Source organism: Pyrus communis, chromosome 9 (assembly GCF_963583255.1).
Source record: "Pyrus communis chromosome 9, drPyrComm1.1, whole genome shotgun sequence".
In the NCBI taxonomy this organism is placed as follows: Eukaryota; Viridiplantae; Streptophyta; class Magnoliopsida; order Rosales; family Rosaceae; genus Pyrus; species Pyrus communis.
In genome coordinates this window covers 22,220,851-22,243,843 of record NC_084811.1, presented here as the reverse complement: position 1 = coordinate 22,243,843, position 22,993 = coordinate 22,220,851, and the positions used below count along the sequence as shown (strand labels likewise).

Below are 22,993 nucleotides of genomic sequence, written 5' to 3'. Positions count from 1 at the left end.
ACCTCCTTCCTTTGAATTTCCTTTCCTCGAGGGGTACGCCTTTATTCCAGGTATTCTTCTCAAAATGTCACACGCAATGATGCAAATTCAACACAAAAATCCTTGTTGTGGATATCATTTCCTTCAAAACAAAGTCATCCTCTTTCTCTCTCTCTCTCTCTCTCTCTCCCTCTCTCCCTCTCTCTCTCTCTCTCTAACATCATTTGCCAGTTACAATCACACTCTTTTCATGACAGAGGAGGAGGAGGAGGAAATCCACATGATCTTCAAAAACCAACCCAAATAATCCCAAAACCAGATAGCCAACTTTCTGCTCAAATGGGGCTTCAAAGCCGTCGCCTTTGATATCAGATACGCCGGTAGATTCGCAGCAATGCCTTCAGGCTTCACGGTGTAGTTGCTGACTCAAAGGGTCCCTTCCAATTCATCTGCAGAATCGGATTTCGTTTGCGTTGCTCTTCTGCGGGTGTGTTTTATTTTTTATTTTCTCTCTGTTAATATTTCTCTCCTGTTTTTCTTTGTCTTTGAATTTGGTGGATGATCGGTTTGTTTACAAATTACAAGTGCAATTGTGGTGTGACAGATTCTCATAATTATTCAGTTTATGACTGCATTTGGTGCTTTAGATTTCGAAATTATTGATCAAGTTTTGATTTTTAACTGGAGCTGCTTGAATTTTAGAGATGTTTATGATCTTGTTAAGGTTGAGATTAAGATGCTAATGAGGTAGATTATAGATTTTAATCATTTTCTGGTGATGGGTTTATCCTTGTACGTCCCTGAGTCCCGAAAGAACAAGATCTCTTGCGCTACCTTATAGGATATGTAGCATGCTGATGTATGTTGATTTATTTCAAAGACATTTACACAATAAGGAATGAGACACTAGTAATCCGCAACGTTTGGTTGAGTTATGTTATTTGGGATTGTTTTCGTGGTAGAAGAATTTACACTAGGAGGATTGTTTCTGTTGTAGAGTGCATTCTGAGATCGATTTGATTCATAGAAACTTCATGTGATTAGTGTAAGAACATGTCTATTCGTCCAACGGATCAGTTTTGGGAATATGTAGACGAAGACCAATCGTTGTGTTGATCGTTTTATTCTTTTGGTATGAAGTAAAAGATTCAAAAACATTGTGCGCACTGGACATTCTGTTGTTATACAGGACCTTTGATAGTTAGCTAAAACATTTTATTATAATCTGGTTGCACATCGGAGACAAGTTTAGCTGCTTAATGCAGAGCTGATTTGGTATTTCAACTTTCTGCTAGCTGCCTCTTTCAACTTGTACCTTTGGAATCCAGTCTGCTGATGGTGTATGATTCTCTTTGGACATTTGTATTTCACTGTCATTACACTTTAGAATACTTTGTTTACGTAAGATATGCATGAAACCGTACTTGGTTCACCGGCATTACTTCACGGTATTAGAGCAATCTTTTCTTTTATAATCGGTTTAGTCGACTTATTGTCTTTGTTATCTGAAATTTCCTTTGCCTTTGTGAGTAGAAGGGCCATGTTTGTATATGGATGAACTAATATCGTTGTGGTCAACATGGCACAAGAACATCGTTCTTGCATCAAGATCCATTTGCCGAGTATATGGAACTATGTTAAGCTTTGTAAGGGTATAGTTCCTACATTTGAATGTCGATGTAATCACAAAATATGTTGCGTTTTGTATTTTCTTTTGATGTTCGTCGATGAATGAAAAACCTCAGCCTGGATTTCGACAGTAATTAGAGCCCATCCTTTCCTAAACGATGAACTGAAATCCTTCATTCTTTGATATTCGTTTGTGTAAGGTGCTCTCATCTCCGGCTCTACCGGCACCCAGGACAGGATGGATGCACCAATTTCATGAGGGCAAGCCCCGGGCATCTAACTGGTGTAGTAAAGTCCACTAATCGAATTCATACAGATCGAATTACTGCAATTCAGTCCAACATTCGCTTCGTGTTCAGGTATTTATCAATTTAACCATCACCATTTTAAGGTAAAACCAGATGGAATGTTTACGCTCAATGATCTGAGTTTAACCGCACTAATGATATTTTTCCAGGAATACGAATTTGTTTGCTTTCTTCGCAGGATTTATGTAAGAGGTTTAAACGCGACGTGAGATCAACACTGTAAGCTATAAATCTCCAGCTTCATACAGGAATCAGGACAAGTTCATAACATGAAATAAGACGATGAAATCAACAAAATTGTACATTTCTAGATGTCATCTGCTATAAGCAACTTTACATTTGAGCAACAATCTATCAGGTTCAGACTAGTAACTGCTGAAACAAAGTCTTCTCAAACCGTATCTGGAACACTAAATCGAGATCTTTTTACATGTGGATGTGCCTAAAGTTACGCATGAAAAATCCTAAAATTCGATCAAACAGAAAGCCTATGCAGTCGACATCATCACCGCATGTGTTCCTGCTGCCTTCAAAGCCGACCAGCCAAAGATCATCCCATTGTGGACTCAAAGTCAGTACCGTGATGCTTTCAACAACGCTACTTGTTCCCGTTGCTATCCATCCATTGACCGACTGTGCAGAAATGTGTGCTCTCCATCTGCTTTGAAGAAAAAATACAAAGAAATAAGCAGAATTCAAACAGCTTAATCACAAATCATGGTCATAACGTTTGTTCATCTTCCCTTATTGCAAGTATGTATAAACAAATGTATTGGGGGGAGGGGGTTGGGAACCGGCAGACAGAATTTGGATCTAGAGTGATGATCGTATAATTATTAGCGAGTAATCCATCCATCTTGAGGGATCCATTACATTTACGAGTCTTCATTAATATGACAAGGTCTCAGTCATTTCGTACACACTGTTATGTGATGGGTTATTTTCCTTTAAATCAACTAAAAGATAAATATGGACTAACAAAGGCACAGGTATTGCAAATACTGCTAAGGAGAAAGAATTCCAACGTGCTGATCCATAACGAAAACTCTATGGATGGTACAACAATTGGCTATTTAACTTATTTTGAGCTCAAAACAGGAGAAAAAGAAATGTAAAACCGAGTTATCAGGGATAATTATGTACACATATATCTATTACCACTTTCACCATCCGATGCATATGCCAGCCTTTGAATGGCGTCAACCAGGGCCTGTTCGTGATCCTGCATGCGATACATATAAACGGCAAATTGGAATGTTAACTTAGACTATATGAGGAACCGGATAGAAAGGGTGAAGGATGCATATTAATCTCACTTTCAGCATTTTCCTTGCTTTTTCGAGCTCAAAAGGATCTGGCTCACTTGCATTGAAAACTCTCTCCACCTAGTAAAATTTTGAAAAAAAAAAAAAAAAGAAAAAAAAAGAGAAATGAATATAACGAACATAAATTCAGATACGGTAGGCTCAAGTTCATCATACATACCTCCTTTACCAGGGTATCAGTATTTAATAATTCCAAATCATCTGGCACCTTCCCTATACCATTTTGTGATGGAAGTTCTTTCTTTGATTGAGACTTTGTGGGTCCTCGCCTTCTTGTGGTCTGGCTAGTGGATTTCTTAGCCCTGCGTCCTAATGGGCCAGGATCTTCCCAACAGATATCCTCCGGAGAGATCTGTAATCAGTAACGAGTCAATGGAGTCCTTGTCCCCTTTTTAAAATACAACATAAAATTCTTGATTTCTTGAGATAGAACTTGGTTGGTTACCAAAAACAAGATGGATGAATATGATTAAAACCAGCAACGTGAAAAATGTATATACGTCAAGAATAAATGGTCGATAAAAGCCAGTGATTTTAATTATATTGGAGGGCTTTAATTATATAGGTTGTTTATGTAATCAAGGACTAAGATGCTGGTATCTGCTTATTATTAATAAGGCTAGCAGAAGAAATAAAAGCTCTAAATCTGTATCCCTTATGCTTTTTCCTTGTGGATCCTACTTTTCGGTTAATGATTTGGTTCAACAAATAGCTACAGGAATATTAGCACGTTAATGTCATAGTGGAATACATGCACACATCGCATAGAACCTATAGACTTACCTCTTTGAGATCAACCCATTCCCATGTCTCATTTGGTGTATGTATGTCATAGACCAAAGCATGTCGACCCTGTAAACACGGGTTATTTGAATGTCAGCTAAAAGTGGCAAAACATGTCAAAACGGATGTATCTTTAACATTAAACTTATTCCAGCGTCATGTACCGATGACAACCACTTTGGTTCAATTATTCAAAATACCTTGTAAGAATGTTGGGTGTTATTTATTAGAAGAGGCAAAACAATCTTAAGAACTGACACTGACGAGGAGATTCAGACTAGAAGTCATCAACTTTTAATCAAAAAGAATGTCTATGCTATTCATTTTTAATTAAAGTCAACTGAACCTAAAATATACGAACAAGCCTCCCTAGTGGTATTACATGGTACAGTGTTCACTTATGCAATCTAAGAGAATTTCTAGCTTCCATCCTATCAAATCTGGTAAGAGCACAACCCTATCAAACATAAATTAAATAATAAAACAACAAACCGGAAGTTACCACTAATAATACAAATTAACTCCGCAAAATTTCATCTATGCTTCTTTCACTCTGACATGTGCACGTTACCAGAAAACTTACATATTCAAAACAACTAATGTTGTTACAGGACTGAATCAGAAACACCTCACAGAGACTTCAAAACCTACCTCAGCCGGGTTGTAGTAAGTGATAACGGCTTCATAGAAGCTGTTGTCTTCAGGCCACCTTGTCCACACTTTCCTTCCAACTAATGAATCAGATGCTTCTGCAACAGCCGCTTCGACAAAGGGACCAGAAGAACTGCGGGTGAATTGTCTACTTCCAGCAGGCCCTGTTGAAGGGTATTTCATGGACTTCATTGAGGATAAACCAGGGAATGGCTGACCATGCTACAAACAACAAACAAAACAAAGGTCAACTAACAGTTTTTCTTCACACGACCATACTGAGTACTTTTTAAGTTTATAATTGCCTTTCCTCATGGCTCAAATGAGCTCCTTAAATTCCTTTTAAACACAAAGGCTGCCAAAGAAGTGCCAAAGAAGTTACCGATTGTGATGTTTTCTGTTTCTTTCGGGACGCTGAAATAGTAGGACTAGGTAAAAGTTCATATGCATTCTGAGATGAAGTAAGCCTGGCAGCTTGATGACCACCTTTGTCTCTCCACACTCTGATACGTTCACCACCATGTGGCAATTAAAAAATATAATACTAAATCCCCAGCCAATTTATGAGTCACTCTGTTACATATTTTTCAACTTTCAAGAGACTTACCTTATCTTATCGATGATGTCCTCAGAATTAACCCTGGTCAGAAGCTCTCTGTGTTCATCATCTGATACTCTCAGTTCTTTCCTAAGTTCAGTAATCAAACCTTCCTTCTCCTGATATTCACACCCATGATAAATATTAAAGGCTGATTGACAGACAATATCAAGGATTCAAGATAACAAGCACACAGACATGCAACCATAAATACCCAAGTAATTGCATTTGACTGCGCTTTAAATGCCCGTAGGACCGCACAGTACGCTTCTTGCTCAAGGTGATGAATTTGGGCCTCCATGTCTGCATACATCCTAGAAAATGAGATAGAACCTACAGCAGATCTTTTATTTCCTGAGACTTGACCCCCTTGAGGAATTCTGTTTTGATGACATGGAGGAAGGTCATCATCATCAGTGCCTGCAGTTATTCCATATAAAGGTATACATGATAGTACAAGAATTGTGTCACCTGTAACTTTACCTCAGACGAAAGGATAACTATTACTGTTTAGATACAACTAACAGCGCAGAGCATTTAGATGAAAGTTTGCACCATATGCAGTTAGTGGTCTTCCAAAGCTATTGATTGCGAAGTATATTTACCCTGAATACAAGTAAAAAGAAAAATAATGATAATTTAGAATCTGTATATTTATCAAATTAAGGATTACACATTCTGTTGAGAAAGTTAACAATTTGCAAAGAAAATCAGTGACTACTTGGGTTGAATCTGTTATGAAGTACAAACTCGAGAAGAACAAAATTGTCTAAAGTTCACAAGAATTCACCCTTAGTTGGCAACAAGCGGTCTCATCCAATGCTATTAATACAAAATTACAGCAGAACTGCTGGGAACTTGTTTGGTACATAGTTCTCGTACATTTACTTATATGATAAAGGCAACAAACAACTGTTTTAAGTAAATAAATGCAGTACGGGAATTTAAATAACACTCGCATCGTTGATATCCATGCATCTTCCGTAAATATTCACGCATACAAATTACGGTTTTTATTTTATCAATCTGTGAATCGTAAAATTCATTGAAAAAAAATTCATGCCTTATCCAATCTTTGGTTTCTTCCACTCTATCCAGTATCCGTAATGATCATTATAATAGGGCAAAAATGAAAAGAGCCGAAACTGCGAAATTAGAGTCACTTTAAGTTGGCAAGCCCAAGTAATTTGTAACCCCTTTACAAAAAGAGCAGAAAATGTTTCACAGTAATTTTTTCTTCTCTTTATTCACTATTAGCACAAGAAGTAAGAAATCCAAACCCTTAGCATTTCAGGCATAGAGAGCAAAATAAACCTGTCAAATACCCTAATTCCATGCATTGCCAAAACCCAAATTCCCAAAAACAAAACCCACAGACGAACACCGAAAAATCACACAATTATAACCTCAATCTCCCTTATTCGAACAAAACCCAAGAACCCCCAAAACCCTAATTTGCAGAAAACCCACTCCGCAGGGATCGAACGAAACCCAATTATACAAATTAACCAAATTAAACACTAACCCACCACCCAAAATCCCTTAGGAACACGACCCAGATCCGAGAAAACGGTAAAAGTTCAAACTTTTCTCACCACTGCTTTAGGAGACATCATAGTCCATGTGCAAAAATGGGCAAGAATATAAGAACCCTAGAAAAAAAAGAAAAAAAAAAAAAAAAAAAGCAAAGTGCAGGGGCTAACGTTTGTGAAGAATGTCCGAAAGTCACGAGCTTTGCCCTTCGTGGACCCTTCTGGGACTTCGAAACAAAACCCAAGTCGTAGATCTTGAAATTTGAAATCAAGAGAGCGGGATGAGAGAGAGAGGGGGGTCGAGGAGGGAAGCGAACAGGGAGAGTTACATAAGCAGAAGAAAGAAAGAGAGCTTACAGTTTTTAATTCAAACTAGTGCTTTGTTGAGGAGAGTTTGTTGTTGTTAATGTTGTCGTTGCGGTTTTTTGTTGGTCGTATATATAGCAAAACGTTTGTGGGCTTTGTTTTGTATTTTACCGACAATCCTTACTTTTCGTGGCGGAACTCAATTTCGTATTTTCCATTACATCCTTGAGGCCCAAAAGTTTTGTGGATCTCGTCGGGTGGGAGATCGATCAGTACACCCATGAGTTCTTTTTCTTTTATGAGAACCATGGGAATTTTTTTTTTTTTTGGTTTTTTATTCTACTATTTTTTTAAAGTATTCAATTTTCAAGTTTTGATGATTTGGATGCATGGGTTTTGAAACTGATCTTGAAAAAATGCTGAAATTTTGAAAATATTCTTCTAGAAGTGCAAGAGTTTTGAAATTGATGTTGCAAAAATGCTAAAATTTTGAAGATGATCTTGCAAAATTGCTTGAATTTTGAAACTGATGTTGCAGAATTGCTGAAATTTTGAAACTAATTTTGCAAAAAATGTAGGAATTCTGAGGTTGATCTTGCACATGCACATAAAATTTTGAAATTGATCTAGTCGAAGTACATAAATTGTGAAATTTATTAAACTAATCTCGTAGAGTGCATGAATTATGACACTAATTTTCATAAATTAGTTTTTATAGATATAAAATTAATTTTGAAATTTTTATAAATAGTGCAGTTTTGGACAAATCTATTTGTTAGGAGGATCCTCTCCGGATCCTCTTTGCGAGGCATGGTTGAAATTTTTAAATTTTGGTTTGCTTGTTTATGGGTTAGGTTTATTGGGATTTGGGTTTTTGTCTCTCCTTGATCAAACTAGTGGAGTTCTATGAAATGTATTTTGTGTTTTTGTCTCTATAGGTGAAGCTCTCTTTTGAAAGTTCATCTAAATAAAACATAAATAAATTGAAAATGGGACAGATTAGGACCGTTAGGGACATGTTTAAAATGATTTTCGTTTTTCAAATACAAAAATAGACCTTCAAAAGGATCGAATCAACATTTTTTTTTCTTATTAAAAAGAAGACCAATTGGTGGTTTCGTCACGACAATCCGCTCTTTTGGGATTGAAAAGACTCACATAGGCTATCAAGATCCATTGGTTGTTGAATAATTAGCGCATTCAAATTATTAGATCTATCATTGAATTTAATATGCATCAGATTTAATGGTTTATGCCCAAATGCGCAAGAGTTTCTCCCATGTTCATTTTGATGCAATATTTAAGGTACACTTATCATATTAATTTTTTTAGTTTAATTTAAGGATAAAGTTTATTGTTTCTCACTATTCTTTTATTTCTGTGACAACGCACTATAGAGTCCAATAAATATATATATAAATTACGTAATCTAAAGAATTTAGGTTGATGAGACTATTCTCCAATATCTACTCATAAAATTTTACTTCAATTAGCTTTTAGGGCTACTACTACTAACGTATTCTAGATGCCAGTAGCGGAGGGAAGGTGGAGATGGGATTAAGGATTCAGATTCTCTTCCGTCTTATCTCTCTCCTTGATTGCCCTCCTTTCATTTTGGTCGTTGAAATTTTTTCAAGATTAATTCCGTTTAGGAAACCAGAATTCTACCACCTGTTTAAAGCACAAAATGACGTTAGTTATATGTCGATTTTCTCTTTGATCCTGGATGGAGTTGCTAATTTCCCCCTAAACTTTAATTTTAGCTGATTTGTCACATCCCGGCCCGGGGCGGACCACTTCCCGGGCTCGCTCCACCACCGTAGCACGATATTGTCCGCTTTGGGCTTACCATTCCCTCACGGTTTTGTTTTTGGGAACTCACGAGCAACTTCCCAGTGGGTCACCCATCCTGGGAGTGCTCTAGCCCCCTTCTCGCTTAACTTCGGAGTTCCTACGGAACCCGAAACCAGTGAGCTCCCAAAAGGCCTCGTGCTAGGTAGGGATTGAAATATACATTTAAAGATCACTTCCCTAATTGTCACATCCCGGCCCGGGGCGGACCACTTCCCGGGCCCGCTCCACCACCGTAGCACAATATTGTCCGCTTTGGGCTTACCATTCCCTCACGGTTTTGTTTTTGGGAACTCATGAGCAACTTCCCAGTGGGTCACCCATCCTGGGATTGCTCTAGCCCCCTTCTCGCTTAACTTCGGAGTTCCTACGGAACCCGAAGCCAGTGAGCTCCCAAAAGGCCTCGTGCTAGGTAGGGATTGAAATATACATTTAAGGATCACTTCCCTGGGCGATGTGGGATGTCACATGATTACCCTTGCACTTTTATATTTGGCCAATATCCCTTTTATGTTAGATTTTGGTAATTTTCATCCAATTTTTCATTCATCTTGGTCACCTGCATGACACATGACAATTGTCTAAGGACAAAAAGGTTTTATCCTAATGTGGAAAACATATTATTATTTTTTTGGCTTAAATGGTAAAATGGTTCCTGTGTTTTAGCCATGAGTCAATTTAGTCCCTGTGTTTTCAATTTGGCCAATTTGATCCTTGTGTTTATCTTTGTTAATCAATTAAGGACATTTTCATCTAATTTCTATAAAAAAATATAAATTATTATAAAATTATTTATTTGACTTAAAATATTTAAAAATGAAATAAAATTAAAAATTAAAAGAAAAATTATTCTCCTCCTAACTCCCTGACCTCCTTCCTAACATTACCCCCTCTCTTTTGTATGTCAGAACCTTAACCATTTTTTAGATTGGAAGCTTATCTGTTATATGTGTTATTTCTCATTGATTTGCATTTTTCTGTAGAAAAATGGTAATTATATCTCATATAATTTTTCTTATGAATTTTTAAAAATAGATTGAATTAAATGTCCTTAATTGGCTAACAGTGCCAAACACGATGACTAAATAAGCCAAATCGAAAACACATGGACTAAATTGGCCATATGATTATAACACAGGAACCATTTTGACATTTAAGCCTATTTTTTTCTTGGTCTCTTCCGCTAGTCTACTCCATACACTTGTTATTTGAATTAACCATAAAAATCTAATTACCAACTACAAAGTATTGGCTCTGCGCCTAATTTACCAAAACAAAATCGACGATTCTTGCGATAATCAGTTTTGCACTTCGGGTGCCTTAATAAAGTTAACAAAATACACAAAGATATGCAACAGTCTTATATCTAGAGTGCCAAAATCAAAGAAACCTATCAATTCATGGTTCTGCAGCATAATCCTATTAAAAAACTACTTAATCTCAACACCAAAGCCCTTCATTAACAGCAAGCAAGAAAGCCCTCCAACACATCATAGTTAAACTCTCCATGATCTTGCATTTTTTAGCAACATGTCGATATTGTGATGCCATTTTATTAGTCTTCCTTGTGACTTGATTCACATAACCTTCCCGATTCACAAATTCAAATAAGAAAAGTACGTAATTACTCATCTCAACAAATTCATCACTAAGAACTACATTCATATTTCAGCACACTCAAGCATAACTAACCATTCAAAATAAGTGATTGATTTTTTTTTTCTTTCCAAATTCAGTCACAATAGCATGATAAAAAAAATCCCATACACATAATTAGCCCAATAAAGGACACATAGGAGCTCACTCAAATGTTAGCAAACCCAAAGCAACAAATATTAACCTAAATACCAGATTTTTTTTTATTTTTAAGACTGATTCTTGTTATTACGTATAGTTTAGAATTTCTTTGTTGCCTGGTTCGAGATGGAGCAGCTCCAGAGTGGTGAGGCATACCAGTTTTCTACACCAAAATCATTCACACCCAATTATTAATTTCATACAAGTGCGAGTCAAACAATATATAAGTATTTGATACAAAGTCCAATTCACAGTTACCCTTGCATTTGAACTCGAACCTCTTGCTTTTGAGCTAGACCCTCTAGATGTTCTTGTACCAACTGTTTGTCCATGACCCTGCATTGTTTATGTTTACTTAGCAACTATATATGATAGGTGGAAGAAATATAAGAAGACAGGATCGTTTTGTTTTTGGTTCACGGTCATCATTGTTATTGGTTTAAAGAAGTTTGGGGCTTGTTTTTGCTAACGTAGCATAATCTTTATCTTCGAATCGGTTTGGAAATATTTTGAACGACTATGGATGAAAGGAGGGCAATGGAAATGAAGAGAATAGGAGGAAAGAGAATCTAAATCTGGGGTTAATGGGATCACTTGGTCTCAATAATTCTATACTACATGTAACTTTTATTACTGACCCAATTTCCAATAAGAACTTCAATCAGTTTGGTTCGATTTAGGGTTTTTGTCTTCATGCGTTGCTTTTCTTCTTTAATTTCCATATTTTTCACACACTATTTTGAAATTAGTCTGTTGTGTTGCTGAATCTAGATGGATGCGAACTACTACTTATTTCTCTAGCTTTTGACATGGATAAATTAGTTATGCTTAATTACCAGTTACAATTATGGAAAGAGTCTCATGTTGTGATTTGTGAACATCAATGTATGGTTAAAAGGATAATTTGGTTGTGTACATTTAGAAAACTAATCTAAATACATTATTGATAAAGATGTTATATTTTCAAATAAGAACTCGTTGTAGACAATTATAATGAAATCTATATCTTTATAACGAGCTTATTGTGGTTAAGTCTTGACTCCGGCACTGCTCTTTCTACTGTTGAATTCGATCCATCTATGTGTTTCATACTTGACCTCTATTTTTCAACCTATTTAGAGAAGAACCGAGTATATTGATCAGTCGAAAATAAATTAATTATGAAGAATCGTATGGAATCAAAAGAATTTCAAATCTTCCTGACAATCCAGCTAAGGAAAAGCTAGCTAGCTAAAAAAAAAAAAAAAGAAAAAAAAAAAAGAGACATGCATTTTTATAATTAGGCTTATAGGGTTGGCACTAGGCACTAGGCAGATGATATTCTTAGCCAGGTCTAGGATTTCTTCAGGTTCTCACTAGAGGGAGTTGGTTTATATAAGAGAATTCAGCAATATGGCTTAATTAATTGCCCAGTACTTATAATGTAATTAGTTAACATGAACAAAAAGATCATGAAAGAAATCACAAACTACTGATTTTTGTCACCGATTAATGATTGATTTGGAATCATTGTGTGGAATCATTGTGTTGAGTCACATGAGAGTCTAGTTTTATCTTTCTTGCTCTGCAACAATGTCAGAAAGCAGTAATAGTCAATTCACCATCACATGCTTAGCGGCTTCTAAGTTCCAACGAAATTTGGAGAAGTTTTTAATGACTATATGTTTAAGGGTGTGGCTACAATGTTAAGTTAGTAACATTAGTGATACGAGTGTTTTAGTTATTATTAGATTAACAATATATTTAATGTTATGTGAGATTTTTAATCTTAGTTATTTATTTTTCGTGTACCACTTAATAATAAGTACTTAAAAATTGTTTATTTTAATGTATTTTTGAATTAGCTGTAAGTTTATAAATATTAGAGGTCTCAAGTTCGAAATCTCTTCCTACTATGAAAAAAATTCTTTAACTAAAAAGATTGTGGGGGGTCACACGAGCCACAAGTCCCATACTAACTAGAAATTAATATATTTACAGGAATCTTGACTGAAAATTCAAGGTCTAAAATATCCAGCTATATATGTCTCTCCCTTTCAACTCTGGGGTCATATGACCATGTGAGATGTACGTAGTTCCATTTGCCTATCTTTAATTTAATCTGGCTCCGGCAGAAAGTGCCATCAACTAAGAGTTAACCCAAAAGACACTACCACCTATTTACATTAGCTTATTTTTCTTTCATCCATACGTTACCAAAGAAAAAAAAAAAGACAAAAGCTTTTACGTATTTAAGCCCCTTTATTTTTGGAGAGAGAGCTTCTAAGCTTTGAAAATTCGTAAACGCACTCTCAGTTTAATTTCTTTTTCTGGGCAAAAAATAGCTTTTACAATCATGGAGAGATTGTTTACTTGGTCAATGTAGCTTTCGGTCATACACAGGCAATGGATTGTAGGCAGAAAGTTTAGATAAATTAAGCAAAAAGTTTTGGCAAACCACGTGAAGTAGGCATGTTGCATACCCTTTTCATATAAACCTACTCCCACACGTTCACTACTTTTAACAAGTACCAGTGTACATATATAGTTTCCACATCTCTACTTCACTTGAACAAATAACTCAATTATGAAGATCGCTTCTCTCTTTGCTTTGATACTCATTGAAATCTTGCTGTGCTCCTCTTTTTGTCTCTGCCATGAAGTACAGATCTTTCCCAGAAGAGAAAAAGAAAGCCTATCAAGAAAGCTGCTGTTAATTCCAATGGCTTCTGTTTCTACAAGACCTACTGCTACTCTAAACAATTTGAGTAGCAGTGGAGCCATGAAAGAGACCAAGAAAGCTGTGGAGTCTAGTATGAGGAGGAAGCCACCAAGTGGCTCAAATCCCATCCAGAACAGGTAGCAAAGCATCAGATGCAAATCCAAACCGAGATCTCAAGATGTACAAGAAAAATGGAGAAGTCCATTTTTTTTTTTTTTTTGTTTCATATCATTTATATAATATGTTGAAATTAGTTTGTTAATTTCATGGTACTATTTTTGAAAAATTATGTTTTGTACTGTGTGGTTATGAAGTTTCATTTTAGTATTTAGCTAGCTAGGAGAATTAGAGCAAGAGAGGACAATGTAAGGACTTGTATTGTACATAAACACCTCAGTTAATTAATAGTTTTTGTGTTTGGAACTTACTTCAAGAAGATAAAATCATTAAAGCCTAAAATTCAGTTTTTCTTTGCTTAATTGATTATCCATGATGAACTTTTATTGTGTGCTCGTTTCTTATTACATTTTACAGGAAAATAAAAGTTTCTTTATGTTCTAATATTGCAATTTTCTTACATGATATGTATCATTGAGTGGTCCGAAAAATAAATGCTTAAATTTTGCATATAAGGATATGATGAATCTTTATTGCAATAGTTAGATCTTGAATAAAACCCGACTGAGTGGAACGTAGTATTGTTGTTAGGCTCCTAATATTGACCCATAAATAGCAACAAGCATAAACAATAAGAAATTTACCTATTTCTTGAATTATGACGCTTTTGAAATTCTGCAGAAGCGAAGAGATCTCGAAAACCCTATAGAAAACCAAAACCACAGACGCCTCTCCCCTCTCATATTTTCTGATATTCGTCTTAGTGAATGAAAAATCTTGTGTGACTCAGTCTGAATCATGCTCAGATGTAGACACTCTGTCACTTCTTTGTTCATCTCACATATCAACCCTTCAATACTCTCCCTCTAGAACCATTTATTTCGACACGAATCAATTGAAATGGAGAGATGATGAACCACATGAACCCTTATTTTCTTGCGGCCCGTTTGAACTATTGAATTTTTGGGATTAAACGCGGTGTTGCCTTGTGGCTTGAAGGGAATGGCAATGCCAATCATTCATTTTGTTATAAGACAACCAGAAAGTGAAAAGTAGTGCACGTTGCATTGTCAACTAGCACAATGTTTTTGTGAGCTTGTGCTTGGTCCTTATAGCCCTTTAGCTACATGCACGTCTTTACAACCCAAAAGTTTTATGTGCACACATGATGTATGGTAAACCATCCATCATCTTTCTAAAATGCTTATTGTCTGTACTTAAAAAAAAAAAAAAAAAAAAAAAACTTGTCGACCACTAGCTAGAAAGATGAAATGTATATTACTAGATCCGTTTAGAACTTTTTTTTTCCTTTTGATACAACGATCATGCTAAGCCACATAATGAACCCACTACAGAATTATCAGATAGACGAACCAAAAATCTATTTCCAACAACACCGATACTGTCCTCCACTTGATGATTATTATCTACACAATCCGTCAGCTGTGTGGTTTTATCACAAAAGACCTCGATATTAATTGAGGTGAGATTATGATATTTAAACAAATAACTAGGTGACCCACCAATTATAGAAGTAGGATCTTTGGCAATTCTTTTCTTTCTTTCTCTTGCCGACGTGGGATTTCAACACCCACCATAATAAGATATCAAATTTACCACCAATATATTATGGGAAATTATGGAAGTTCTCTCACTTCAGCTCCTAATAAATCTCACTTATGCGAGTCCCTATTTCGGACTTCGGGGGCGTGGTTGATTTCGTTTATGATTTTACTTTTCTACTACTGTATTTGAGAGATTGTTGACAATATTCATGTATCAACGACATGGAGATAGCTTAGAGCCGACACAACTGCAGGTAACGGGTGACATTGCAGATTATTCCAGGATTTCACGTTGCATGGAAATTAATATTGATTATGGAGAGAGAGAGAGAGAGAGAGAGTTTTTAGGGCACATGTGTAAATTTGAAAATTTCTGTCTACGCCCAATTCAGACACTCATGTTTTTTCGGACATCCACTTTTTTTCACCATTCTTTAGACACCTAAAATATTTGTTAATTTCTCAATTTCTCAAGAATGTCGTTTTACTTAATCAAATTGTTTTCTCTGTACCCCCCATTTTTTGTATTTTATATTTCATCTCTTTTTTATCCTAAACTTAATCATTTAAAAACTTACATAAGATTTTATGATAGACTACAATTTATTGCGCCATCATCAGTATGTATGGTGTGCGATTGGTTAGAAGAAATTTACTTCGAATGCAAACAAATTCATTACTCAATGGCATCAGATGCACCTCAATCAGATCTTCAAGGAAAGGAATAAAAAGTGACTTGAAAACTCACATACCAGGAACTTTAAATTAACAAAACACATAAATTTTAAGGAGTTTTAACAAAACACTTCCGGTACTGTTCACTTTTAACGAAAATGACATTTTTGCTCTAAAAAGTCAATCCTGGTACTATTCACTTACAACATATTTTTGTCATTTTGATTAAAACTCAAACTTTTCAAACTTTTTTAATTAATTTTCCTTAAATTTTATACAAGTGCTTGTCATGGGTAATAAAGAACCTCTTATATATATATATATATATATATATAAAACGTGTGTTAAAAATTGTGTAAAAAATTGAATCACGGATCACCATCTTTTACTTAATGGGTGCAAGTGTTATTTAACCTTGAGCAAAATTCATGGGTGTCCACATATAAAAGCTGGGTGATAACTTTTCCGTCAATTGTGATTGATGCTAAATTAATGAATCACATATAGGCCCATTAGGGGAGACAAGAAAATGATTTTTTTTAATTCAGGCCCATTTAGGGCAGCAAGAAAAAGAGGTTTTTGTTGTGGGCCATTAGAGTTTTGTTGTATATGTTAAGGAAGTGTTAGTTTTGCCAATTTATATTATGATCTAGTAGTATTATTATTCACTTATAAGTGAAAGGTTTTAGGTTCAATTCTCGTCAAAGGCGAATTTGAACTACATTATTATGGCTAGCCATTGTGAAGCTTAGCCCACTCCCTCACTCCCTTAGTGTATGTAACAACATCGCAACCCCTCATACAAGGGTTTTCGGAGCATCTAACTAAAGATTACAAATCACAAGAGTTAAGTCTAAATGAACCAGCCACCCATAACTATGGTTTGGTGGTACTTTTCTTCACTTAGAAGTAAGAGGTTTTAGGTTTGAATCTCGTGAATGGCAAATTCGATACCAAATTAGATTACCCATTGTGTGGCTTAGCCGAACTTCCCAATTACGTGATTTATGGTTGGCAGCTTTTGTTTAACCCTTGTGGTACATTTGGTACTTGAGAAACCAAGCTCGGCATGAAAGAGTTAGAAGTTAGAACTAGTGTCGATTATGCTTTTAAGCTTATTGTTGATCAAACCCATTTTCTATCAGAATTGGGGTCTGGTGGTATGAATAATGAAGTTTGAGATTTGCCTGTGTTGAAGATGTTTGGTGCTACATGTAGGCCTCGTAGAGCTCACATTATTTTGGAGGTGCGGTGGCTTCCTCCTATCATGGTTGGTTAATTTGGAGGGGCGTTGGCATCCTTCTATCATGGTTGGGTAAAATATTGATGATGCTTGGAAGCAGAGTTCTGTCGTGTCGGTTATGGTGGTGATTCTCGAGATTTCAAAGGCCAGTTCCTTGACGCTTTTTCCCAAATCCATTTCGGTCTTCTCATCTCACAATTACAGGGAAGGGAATCAAGTAGCTGATACTCTTGCGAACCATGGATCCTCTTCTACTGATTTTTGTTTGGTGGGACTCTCCTACTTTAATTTTACCGTATTTTCATCGAGACTGTGGGTCTTCCAAGCTACCCCTTTCGATACATTTTCTTCTATAGTTTGTTATTTTATACTGGTTGTTGAGGTTGGTGTTTTCTTTCCCTCATAGTTTTCAATCCCTTTGTGGGTTTGTACGTTTTCTTTTGACATGAATGTTTACATCTGGCATTATATATAAAATTGTTTGTTGGTCAGACGTCGTTTAATTCTAAAACACGCATCAATTAAATATTTTATGTATGTAAATTACGTAACAGTCAAACTGACACAGATTTGTAGAACATAACACTATGTATTCTCTTTATATTTTTGGGACATATATATTATTTACAACTTGCTAGGGGAGACTAATTAATTATTTCTTTTGGACAAATATATTTAGATTACTGGTTTGAATCTTCTTGCTAGCCACAAGACCTTCTACTCAAATAATATTAATTATTTGTGAGCAGACTGTGTATCTCATAAATCTAATTTGATGTACCTCAAATACATATTGTTGTAAAAAATATTTCATTTTCGTTTTAGGCCTCAATTTTCATTGGAACGACTATGCAATTTGTCTATATATTATATTCTTAACCTCTTTTTATTCTCATAAATCTAATTTGATGTACCTCAAATGAATATTGTTGTAAAAATTAATCATTTCATTTTCGTTTTAGGCCTCAATTTTCATTGGAACGACTATGCAGTTTGTATATATATTCTTAACCTCTTTTTGTTGTTGATCATTATTAGAAAATAGAGTCTAAGTGACATATTTTCAAAATTCACGAAGTTAACATAATTTTCACACAACTAGCATAACTAAAGCAAATTAATTCTTTTTAAATTTATTTTCTTACAACAGGAGTAGATCATACTACAGGGTATTTGTTAGATGACGAGGAAGACTTCCCAAACTTGATTCCAGGTTCTCTTTTGATTCTTTGTGTGTTGACTTCATTCTTATGTCTAAAACCCTAAACCCTAAACCCTAAATACAATGACTCTCAAATACGCGTAATCATCCGCAAACCCTCGAGTACTAGGTAACATGCATATACTCTCTAAAATATTTCAGATGCATCAACTTTGTATTAGTAAATTTTAAATGTACTTATAAAAATGTGTTTAAACACTCGCTCCTAATTATACACATAGCAAGAGTACTTAACTCTTCAGTGGGTAAGGCATGCTTGCATGTGTGCGTGGTCCATAAGAAAGGAAACACACTACTTACAAGTACACACATATCTTATCCTAGGTAAGGGAATAAAATCCCCAAGAAGTTCCAGGCATTCACTTTTATGTAAAGGCTAAAAGGACCAATGCAATGGTCCTCCCAGAGTTTATTTTCTCTCTCTCTCTCTAGTTCTTTTCAAATAAAGAACAGCAAAGGGGGGTTTTGGAATAAAGAAACAACGAATATATAGACTAAAGAGGCATCAATATTGATGCCTTATAAAAACAAATGTCTATGCCAAAAAAAAAAAAGCATCCAAGTTTGACTGTCTAATCTCACATGGCTTATATCTTCGTCTACTATTCCGTTAGTACGTAGTTAACAGTAATGCATGTCAACTAATTCATATTAATCTGTGATTCTCCAATGTAGTGTGCATCTCTCTCTCTCAGTATATAAGATAAGATTCAAACTGATTAGGTCATGTACCTATTAATTAATTATCTTATATAACTAATCAAGCAAGACAAACCTAAATAATGTTACACTCAATCCATGTGCCATGAACATATGTAGAACCTGACAGATCACCTAAATTCAGATTCGTCATCAGGTTTTAAAATAATACGTGTGCCCTTCTGAAATTTGTTCAACCTAACTAATTTTTCGTTGTCTGATTCAAGGGCTTGATGAAAAAAACCAAGCGAAGTTATGACCCGGCCATTGGGTAACAATATCAGTGATTTGTTTTTAGTTTTCATATATTTTTAATGAAAATCTAGCTAAAATTTGAAAACTCGCAAAAGTTACTTTCATTTTAATGAAAATTGAAAACATTCACCAAAATAGCTTCCAACTTTCAGTATTTTTTAAAAAATTGAAAAGTGACAACAAAATAGTAACTAAATGGCCCTTAATTACTAAGTTTGACAACATTCTTTTGGTCCCCAATTTACTCTTTGGAGGGTGACTAGCTTTGGACAAAGAAAGGATCTAAGAATTACATAGGTAATTAACTTTGCAAGAATTGTAGCAAACATAGTCGACTGTATTGAACTATCAGACTATATGTAACCCAAAACCTAATTAAATGATTGCGTGAAGAGACCCATATGTATATTGATAGTGATTGGCTGGTATATGGTATCAATCTATGACGATTGCTATATTCTTGATATTTGATTGATAGTTTATAAATATGAAAATATGACTTTAGCCCTTAAAACTTAATTTTTTCTACATAAAACCCGACATAAGTTTTTTTCTTGAATAAAACTCATTGATTAAATTCCACATCAGCAAATTTATTAATTATGTTTGACTTCACACATTAAAAAAATTTCGGATGCCTAAAATGCCCATATTTGAATTTTTTTATTTTTATTTTTATAAACCCTATTTGAATGTTTGATGTACATAATTAAAGCCATGAGGATGGATGCTAAGGGAAAATTAATGATTTTATAAAAATAAAAAAAAACAATAATGTTATAAATTCATTGCCTAATATATAATAACATAAAACATGTCTAATATATGTTATTATACATGCTTAATTAAGTCAATAAAATTATATTTTACATATTAATGTAAGTAAATGATTTCACACACACACACACACATATATGCCTGATATATCTAAAATTCATGCAAAATAACTTACCTACAAAAAAAACATTTGATTCAAAGTGCACCTACTTAAAAAAAGAAAAATAATATACCCATTATATGTAAAATACATGAAAAATAATTTACCTGGATAATAACAAACCCATATATGCAAAATACATAAAAACTAATTTACCTTATAAATTCATTGTTTAATTTTTAAAAGAAACAATGTTTCTACTAGTTTTTTTTTTTCCCAAAAATAAGGTACCTATTATTTAATTTTTACGAAAATTGTGTACCTGTTGTGTAATTTAAAAAAAAATTACATATTGTTTATTTTTTTATGAAAATAATGTAACTATTGTTTAGTTTTTACAAGAAACAATGTATGTAACATCCCGTCCCAAATTTCATTTTAACGTACATTGAAATTACAATTTTACCCTAATTTGTTTGTGTACGTTAAGTGTTGTGTTGTGTGGGTTGTGGGACCACACACAATCATGCATTTTCTTTTTCTCCCGGGATTTCCTCCCTCTTTTCCTCACTTTCTGTCACTTTGTCTCTCTCTCTCTCTCTCTCTCCGAGTTCCTCTCTTCTCCTTCTTCTTCATTCAACACACACAGACATACACACAAACCTACTCAAATCTTCACCAATCGAGAAACCAAGACCACCCTCGTGCTCGTGAGGCTGAGAGGAGTCCAGTGGTACCATTTCCAGGTAAGAACTCGAACGTTTTCACGTCGTTTCAACAATGGCCGAATTATGCACTGTTCATGCAAACCTAATCTAGCTTGTTTTTGGAATTTCTAAGCTTGTAGATGTGTTTGTGAGGTCCCAAGGAGCCTCGGAGTGGTTCGTTGGGTGAATTTGGACGTTGGGAAGGCTAGGTTCAAAGTTGGCCGAAGTTTGATCATGGTTGCAGGTATAATCCCTTAATTTTTAGGCCTTAAAACTAGTCTAACGTTGTTCTACTAGTTCTAAGCTTCATTTTGGTATAAAGAACGTGGAAATTGGTTGAAAAACGAAGGAGAAAACTTAGTTTGAAAATTACCCAGTTTTCCGGCGCCGTCGCCGGCGCCGGAGGCTCGCCGGCGCCGGAGGCTCGCCGGAGAAGAAAGGGGAATATTCCGTTAGACTTAACGGAATATTCCTAACGGCAGTTAACGGCGTCAGTCAAGGTTAACGGAATATTCCGTCAGGTTAAAGGAATATTCCTGACGGCGTCAGTTGACGCCGTCAGTGTGCAGTGCACGTGGCTGCGCGTGGGGGCGCGTAGGGCCGTGCATGTTCAGGCGCGTGGGGGCGCGTGCGTGGTCCAAAAATTATTTTAAAAATATGGGTGTGATCCTGAGGTTGTGTAGATCACGTTGGTATATTCATTTGTCCAATTTGAGCAATGTATGAGAAGTTATTACGAGAAGTTGCTTAGGTGCTTTTAAATTAACGTTTTCGTAACTTTGTCGCGTTTAGGTGATTCGTTTTCCGAGGACGAGCGTACACACTCGAGGCAGGGGGGCTACGACCCTTCTAATTACCAGTGAGTGGGCTTTTGTTTTCCGTATATACCTATATACATATTAATTCCCAGAAATTAAATAGAAAAGGTTATTTGTTTTATGCCATGCATCGTATGAATGTTGTTTACGCATCATCGCATGTATTAGTAGTGGCATACATATATATAAATGTGTATTTGGTGCTGTGGACGCACAGGTAAGTGCCAGGTAAGCGGTATTCATGTGGTTATGCATTCCTGTTTATTATGCAATAGTAGTTTGAAATGCTTAGAGAGCTCATAATCTGCACCCCCGGTGTTAGTGCTCCCGCCCAGGGCCAGGGCACAGCCTTCACGTGTATGTTCACCAGCACCGCATGCTCGCCTTGGATCCAAGATAGGTGCAAGCCTGTCGTACAGACCACAATAGGTGGTTCCGACTTGTAGGTGACCCGCGATTTATCGCACAGCTTCACGTGATCGTAGCACTAGAGCATACATATATATATTACACCCAGCTTGTCGTACAGACCACGTTAGGTGGTTCCGACTCGTGTGCAGATTCAGATATTGAGTTGAGAGTGGAGCTCTAGATGCAGCCGTACAGGTCACGTTAGGTGACTCCCGGCTGCCAGATTATATGTTATTGATGTGAATTACGCTTGAGCATTTATATTTGATTATGATATTCTGTTGTGGCATATTCTCAAGCATAAATGGCATATTGTGAGCATGAATGGCATATGTGGAGCATGATTGACATATCTATACATACGTATATATGTTCATTTTCTGGGAAGTATACAGGTTTTACGGCGAGGGGTTAGAATGTATTTTGCTAAAGAGTTTTCAAAGAACTTTGTTTTTGCCCACTCACGCTTTTGTTTTTGCGCCCCTCCAGGTTCTAGTGGTCTAGCAAGTTCGGTGGTTTATCCCAGAGGGTGTCCCGGCATTTCTGACAGATACTCACCATTGTAGGGTCACCTTCGGGTGTAAATATGTCGTATCTTTTCCTTTTGGACTGTTGTAGACTTGCTCTGAATTGTGTCTCACATACACTAGTACTTTGTATGCTATTAGGTTTTTTATTTATTCGTACTTTTATATTACTATATCATTAGCTTCCGCACGCGCACATGGTTACGTCACCTTCGTGTGACGGCCAGCACGCCCTGATCTCGGTCGGGGTGTGTCAATGTATCTACTAGTTTATTTTTACCTTTTTTATTTTTAATTTTTAATTTTCACAAGTTAATGTATCTACTTTTTGTCGTATCCCGGCCCGGGCGGGACCACTTCCCGGGCCCGCTCCACCACCGTAACACGATATTGTTTTTGGGAGCTCACGAGCAACTT

General features: G+C 35.8%; 1 protein-coding gene and 1 long non-coding RNA gene across 6 annotated transcripts; one reads left to right on the top strand and one right to left on the bottom strand.

Moving 5' to 3' along the window:
• Positions 1-88: 88 nt before the first annotated feature.
• On the top strand, positions 89-2,266 carry LOC137745504 (uncharacterized). The gene is made up of 2 exons (XR_011069691.1): positions 89-1,967; positions 2,066-2,266. It is a non-coding gene; the product is annotated as an uncharacterized lncRNA (long non-coding RNA).
• Positions 2,200-7,205, bottom strand: LOC137745503 (protein EMSY-LIKE 1-like). 5 transcript variants are annotated; one of them, XM_068485464.1, is made up of 12 exons: positions 7,163-7,203; positions 6,977-7,059; positions 5,757-5,879; positions 5,488-5,653; positions 5,283-5,392; positions 5,058-5,178; positions 4,676-4,897; positions 4,025-4,093; positions 3,402-3,593; positions 3,233-3,301; positions 3,075-3,138; positions 2,200-2,577 (listed from the first exon to the last, which is right to left on the bottom strand). In XM_068485464.1, exons 4-12 carry the CDS (start codon positions 5,584-5,586, stop codon positions 2,531-2,533), a joined length of 993 nt encoding a protein of 330 aa, XP_068341565.1. In that variant the 5' UTR covers positions 5,587-5,653; positions 5,757-5,879; positions 6,977-7,059; positions 7,163-7,203; the 3' UTR covers positions 2,200-2,530. The 5 variants fall into 5 exon arrangements, with proteins under 5 accessions (XP_068341565.1, XP_068341566.1, XP_068341563.1 ...); XM_068485465.1 differs by lacking the exon at positions 6,977-7,059 and having other exon boundaries at positions 7,163-7,205; XM_068485462.1 differs by having other exon boundaries at positions 6,977-7,202.
• Between the last annotated feature and the right edge of the window lie 15,788 nt (positions 7,206-22,993).

Bases quoted from the DNA above. Each gene is read 5' to 3' on its own strand.
- LOC137745503 (XM_068485465.1), bottom strand. From the start codon at position 5,586: ATGTATGCAGACATGGAGGCCCAAATTCATCACCTTGAGCAAGAAGCG. The intron at 4,094-4,675 runs GTAGGTTTTGAA...CCGTGTTTACAG, and splicing joins CTTACTACAACCCGGCTGAG to GGTCGACATGCTTTGGTCTA. The intron at 2,578-3,074 runs GTAATAGATATA...TTTTCTTCAAAG, and splicing joins TGCATCGGATGGTGAAAGTG to CAGATGGAGAGCACACATTT.